At 34.3% G+C, this 6,630-nt stretch overlaps 1 protein-coding gene across 1 annotated transcript; it reads left to right on the forward strand.

Annotated features, from left to right (window-relative positions):
• Window positions 1–1,749: 1,749 nt before the first annotated feature.
• On the forward strand, window positions 1,750–2,283 carry LOC100028203 (ubiquitin-40S ribosomal protein S27a-like). Its single transcript, XM_056813334.1, has one exon. The coding sequence runs from the start codon at window positions 1,773–1,775 to the stop codon at window positions 2,241–2,243; it is 471 nt and encodes a 156-aa protein (XP_056669312.1). The 5' UTR covers window positions 1,750–1,772; the 3' UTR covers window positions 2,244–2,283.
• The last annotated feature ends 4,347 nt before the right edge of the window (window positions 2,284–6,630 follow it).

Consider the following 6,630-nt stretch of genomic DNA (forward strand, 5'->3'; position numbering starts at 1 on the left):
AGGTGCCCCTTGTTCCTTAGTCTCAGCATGCACTGGCCCCGGCTCTGGCCCTATATGTGGGGGTGGGGCAGGCTGGATCTGCTCACGATTGCTTTTGGGTGGAAGCCCTTTCCCCCTTTATAGGCTGGTAAAGCCTCGATCCCACGCACTTTCACTGCTGGTCCCTGCTCTACAGCTCCTCCGCTCCTCTGATATAAATTCTTAAGGTCTTTTGGGGTGATCCTTATCAGCGTATGTCAGTATGTGTCGGGGAGAGTGAGTAAGCCACGTTTAGCTGTCCGAAGCTAACAACCTAATTTTAAATAATGAATTGTTTAAAGAAAAAGTAATGGGAACAATAAACAATTTTATTAAAGGGAATGATAATGATGAGTCAATATATCAAAACCAATTAGAAGTATCAAAAGCAATAATCTGAAGTAAATTTATATCTCTAAATGCTTGTATCAATAAAAGTGATCAATGAACTTGATATGCATATTAAAAATAGAAAAAATTCAAATGAAAAATATCCAATTCCACACCAAATTGGAAATCTCAAAAATTAAACATGTGATTTTTAAAATTGAGTGTCAGGATACCATTGAACTGATAAATAAATCTTTTATTAAAAAAAATAAATATCCTCACTAATGGTTAATACAATTTTAAAAAAGAGAGAAAACCAAATCACTTGTATCAAAATGGAAAAGGTGAATATACCATCAATGAAGATGAAAGTAAAACAATTATCAGTAGATATTTTGCCCAGTCATATGTAAATACATTTAATAATTAAATTAAATAGAAGAATATTTACAAAATTATGAACAAGATAATCACAAAAAAACTGGAAAGGCTTATATGAAGTGATGCAAAATGAAGTAAGTATAACCAGGAGAAGGTTATACACAATAATAACAATAATGCATGATGATCAACTGTGAATGACAACTATAATTAATAAATCAAAAATCCAGAATAACTCCTATGGTTTCATGACAAAAAAAATATCTGCCACCATAGAGAGAGCTAATGGAGTTTGAATACAAATTGAAACATACCATTCTTCTCTTAATTTCCTCCAAGAACTTTTCTTTAGTATAAGCAATATGTCTTATTTCTCAACATAATGAACAGAGAAATATATATTATATGATAATATATGTACAACCTAAATCATATTACGTTCCTTCTTGGGGAGGGGAGAAAAAAGGAAAGAAAGAGGAAAAAAGAATGAGAGATTTTTGGACATAGCTAATGTGAAAATTTGTTTCTCTTGGATAAGCATATTTATTATAATTTGTTACATATTTACATCAAACTATATGTAATGTAGTATTGTTATGTTACATATTATGTTATAAAACTCACAAGACAAAGCCCTACAAGATGAAATAGTAAGAGATTCCTCATGTAAAATAACCATAGACAGCATAATTTACTGGGGAGTAAGACTGCCAAGACAAACCCAGGAACTATTTGAACACATTTATAAAACATTTTTAATGAAATAAATTCACATTATATAAGTGAAGAGATACAAATTGTTCATTGGTGGGCAGAGCTAATATAATAAAAAATGACAATTCTTCTTAATTTACTTATACAATGTCATCTCAAGAACATTACAAATAGAATTATTTTATTGATCTAGAAGAGATAATAACAACATTTATTTGGAAGGAAGTTCAAGAATATCAAAGAAATTAATGAAAAAATGTAAAGAAGGAGGTCTAGCAATACAAGATTTTAAACTGTACTATAAGGCAGTGGGTGGACCCAGCATCACGATGCAGATTTTCATAAAGACTTTGACGGGGAAGACCATCACTCTTGAGGTTGAACCGTCTGATACTATTGAAAATGTCAAGGCCAAGATACAAGATAAGGAAGGTATTCCTCCTGATCAACAAAGATTGATTTTTGCTGGCAAGCAGTTGGAAGATGGACGTACTTTATCTGCCTACAACATTCAGAAGGAGTCTACCCTTCATCTTGTTCTGAGGCTTCGGGGTAGTGCCAAGAAGAGAAAGAAAAAGTCTTACACCACTCCCAAAAAGAACAAGCATAAGAGAAAGAAGGTTAAGCTTGCTGTTCTGAAGTACTATAAGGTTGATGAGAATGGCAAGATTAGCCGCCTTAGACGAGAGTGTCCTTCTGATGAATGTGGTGCTGGGATCTTTATGGCTAGCTATTTTGGCAGACATTATTGTGGCAAGTGTTGTCTAACCTACTACTTCAACAAGCCAGAAGACAAGTAAATGTATATGTGTTAATAAAAACATCAACTATTAAAAAAAAGCTATTTGTTACTGTCTAAAATTAGAAGGGTTGATCAGTGGAAGAGACAAGACTTAGAAAACAGTAGTAATTACTGTAACGTGTTTGACAAATGTAAAGATTCAAGCTTTTGGAATAATAATTCAGTATTTGGTAAACTGGCAGAAAACTGGAAAAAAGTCCAGTAGAAATTAAGCATAGGTTAGTATCTTACACCATTTACCAAGATAAGGTCAAAATGAATATAACTTAGACATAAAGGAAGATAGCATAAACAAATTAGAAGAACATGGAGCACTTTAGCTACTAGATTTATGGATAGAAGAAGAATGTATTAATAAATAATCAATAAAGAGCTTTTGTAAGATTTAAATTAGATAATTTTGTTTATATTAAATCTAAAAGTTTATGTGCAAATAAAACATGTAGCTGAGATTAAAAGGAAAGCAGAATAGTGGAGAAATTTTTTATAGATAGTTTCTTAGATAAAGATCTCATAACTCAAATAAATAGAGAACTTCATCAGAAAATAAAAGTATGAATCTTTCCCTAATTGATAAATGGTAAAAAGATATGAACAGCTTTTTTTGATAAAGATATCAAAGCTATATGTAGTCACATGAAAATACTTAAAATCATTATTGATTAGAGAAATGCAAATTAAAACACTTGAGATACCATCTCACACTCAGATGGATTAAAATAGAAGAAGGGGAAAATGACAAATGGAGGGGATATGGAAAAATTGAAACAATAATATACTGTTTGTAGAACTTTGAAATGATCCAGCCATTTTAGAGAGCAATCTGGAATTATACCCACAGGCTTATAAAACTGGGTAAACATTCTGACCAGCAATATTAGGTCTATTTTCCTTGGTAATTAGGGAAAAAATAAAGGACTGATTTTTTTTTTCATATTTAACAGCTCTCTTTGTGGCAAAGGATTGGAATTGGGGGAGTATCCATTAATGGGGAATGGCTAATGAAATTATATATGATTATCATGGAACTCTACTGTGCTGTACTAAATGATGAACATTGATTTTAGAAAATCATAGAAACCCCAATTGATAAATGGGCAAGATAAATGGGCAACATGAACAGGCAGTTTTCAGATAGAGAAATCAAAAAATATCAATAAGCACAAGAAAAAGTGTTCTAAATCTCTCATAATTAGAGAGATGCAAATCAAGACAACTCTGAGGTACCACCTCACAACTAGGAGTTTGGCCAACATGATACCAAAGGAAACTAATAAATGTTGGAGGGATCATGGCAACATTGGAATACCAATGTATTGCTGGTAGAGTTGTGAATTGATCCAATCTTTCTGGGAGGCAACTTGGAACTATGACCAAAGGGCTTATAAAAAATGCTGACCCTTTAATCCAGCCATATCACTGCTGGGTTTGTACCCCCAAGAGATAATAGGGAAAAATATGTGCATATGGCCACACTCTTTGTAGTGGCAAAAAAAACTGGAAAATGAAGAGGTGTCCATTGATTGGGGAATGGCTGAAAAAATTGTGGTATGTGATGATCATGGAATGCTATTGTGCTGAAAGGAATGATGAACTGGAGGAATTCCATGTGAACTGTGTAAAAAATAGACTCGAATACAGGACTACAATCCCCACGAGCCTTTGCTCCACTTCCCCAGAATGCCTTGTAATCTCACCTGGGCCAAGATCGAGAAGGTATTTAAGCTGATTCAAAGGCTTTTGAGGCGCTCTCTCTTGACTCTTTTTGGACTTCCGTTTTGGAGCAGGCGGTCTCTTGCGTGATGTGAGGTTATTTTGTCTAGGCCTCTGGCCTAGGCACATGTTTCTTACTTGTATATTCTTTAATCTTTAACCTTTAATAAACCCCTAAAAAATATAATACTCCTTGCAGAGAGAAACTAATTTCTACCTGCCTCAGTCTCCCCATCTCCCCTAAATTTTAATCTTTACAACTGGAATGACCTCCAGGAATTGATGCAGAGCAAAAGGAGCAGAACATTATACATAGACATTGTGGCACAATCAAACATAATGGACTTCTCTACTAGCAGCAATGCAAGGATCCGGGACAATTCTGAGGGACTGATGAGTAAGAAAGCTATCCACATCCAGAGGAAGAACTGTGAGAGTAGAAACACAGATGAAAAACAACTGCTTGATTGCATGGTTTGATGGTGATGCCATGATTGGGGATTTTGACTTTAAATGATCACTCTATTACAAATATTAATAATACGGAAATAGGTCTTGAACAATGATATATGTAAACCCAGTGGAATTGCTTGTCAGCTCCAGGAGCAGGTGGGGGAGGGTGGGAGGGAAAAAACATGAATCATGTAACCATGGAAAAATACTCTAATTTAATTAAATAAATTAAAAAAAAGAAAATCATAGAAAGACATGCTTGAAATAATGAAAAATGAAACAAGCAGAACCAAGAGAATGTTGTTTGCAGCAACAGCAATATTGTTTGAAGAATAACTATGAATGTTTCTCTCTAGAGAAAGAACTGATACAAAGAAGTATATGTGGTAGTTTTATTTATTTACTTATTTCAAAATTTTCCTCATTTTTTACATTAAAGTTTCCAGGTATTTCCCTACCTATCTTCCTTCCCTACACTAGAAAAGGCATTGTTTGACATAAAGATATATGTATATCTAAAGCTGTATTTTGTTTCTATTAAATCCACTACATATATTCTAAATTCTACAGAAAATGGCTTTCTTACTATACTCTATGTATGACTATCTTTTCTATCTTTTCTTTCTCTGTTTTTGCAGGTGTTTTTTTTTTCTTGCCTGATATTTTCTCTATCTTCTCGTTTCTTCTGGGATGCTGCAACTATTTCTTACTCTAGAACAATTTCCAACACCAGACCCTTCCTGATTCTCCTGGTTGTTAAGTCTCTTCCTATTTCATCCAGATTTCTGTGTATTTATATAACATTTTTATTGAATTGTTTGTATAGATGTTGTTTCTTTTGAGAGCATGGAATATAAATTGTAAAAGAATATAGTTAGATATAAAGAAAAACTTCCTTACAATATCTCTACTTTACATACAGAGCAGCCATCTACCTGTGTGTAAAAGGGAAAGCAGTATAGTGAAGCAGCTATATGGTAGAGTGAATAGAATACTGATCTTGGAGCCAAGAAAACTCAGTTCAAATTCTGCTTTGTATACAATATTTAGCTGTGTGACCCTTGAATAAGTCACCTAACCTCACGCAGCCTTGGTTTCCTACTCTGTAAAATGGAGCTAATCAGGACATTCCTCACAAGTTAGTTGTAACAATCAAATGAAATAATGTTTATATAACATTTTTCAAACTTTAAAGTGCTACATAAATGCTAGCTAAGCCAAATTAGGTAATTAAAAGTATCTTTCCATGTAGCAATATAGGAGAAAGAGGTAGAGGAGAGGAGGTGAATCTAGAATCCCCCCCCCCACCTCCTCCTGACCTACCTCAGAAGTTCTAAGAGGAAAACAAACAAAACCACAGTCAACTCCTTTGAATATCCAGACTTCAACTCAAAAAAGTATTTCCAATCTTGGAGAATTTGACTTGCCTAATGTTAGAAGGTTCTTTGTCTGCTCTCATTTCTCCTGTACTTTGCTCTGGATTGGAATGTAGTCATGGGCAGTTCACATCCACCCTGGGATTTCCCAGGTAAGATCCTCCAGTCAGCTACTTTTTTCTGCCTAGTACCTACATCTACCACAGGTTCTGGATCCATTTACTGCCTTTTTCAGGCTTCTTTACCTTCTAGTAACCACGAAGGTTAGTAGTCACTAATATGTTATATATAGCAATAGGAAAAACTGTGATGAAGGAATGGATGGAAATCACAGTAGAAAGAGGAAACTAATGTTGACCATATATGGAATCAGTCAATAAACATTAATTAATTATTTACTATGTACTAGGCACTATGCCTATATATTGGGGATACAATATATATATATTGGGGATACAAATAAAAAGAGAGAGAGACAAAAGCTAGTCCTTGCCTATCTGTTGCAAGAACTGAGGATTTCCTGCATTCACTCCTTCAACTCCACCCAAAATTGAGCAAAACTAGAAGAATGTTACAATTAAGGGAAGTTGCCTTCTTCCCTGCTCAAAGCCTAAGAGGAAGGAACTGCCTTTAAAAGTAGCAAGTGCCATTTTACTCTACCTACTTGACTAGACTCAGTACTTATATACATTCCTGTATCAGTTTCATTAACAAACTGGTCAGTCGCCACCATTCTAAAATTAGTCATTTCTTTCATGCATTTTGAAGAGGGGAAAAAGAGAAATATAACTCCTAAGCTAAATGGGGGGAAAAAATCCAACAGGCCTCAAGACAAAGGTGAAG

Source organism: Monodelphis domestica, chromosome 1, assembly GCF_027887165.1.
Source record: "Monodelphis domestica isolate mMonDom1 chromosome 1, mMonDom1.pri, whole genome shotgun sequence".
Classification (NCBI taxonomy): Eukaryota; Metazoa; Chordata; class Mammalia; order Didelphimorphia; family Didelphidae; genus Monodelphis; species Monodelphis domestica.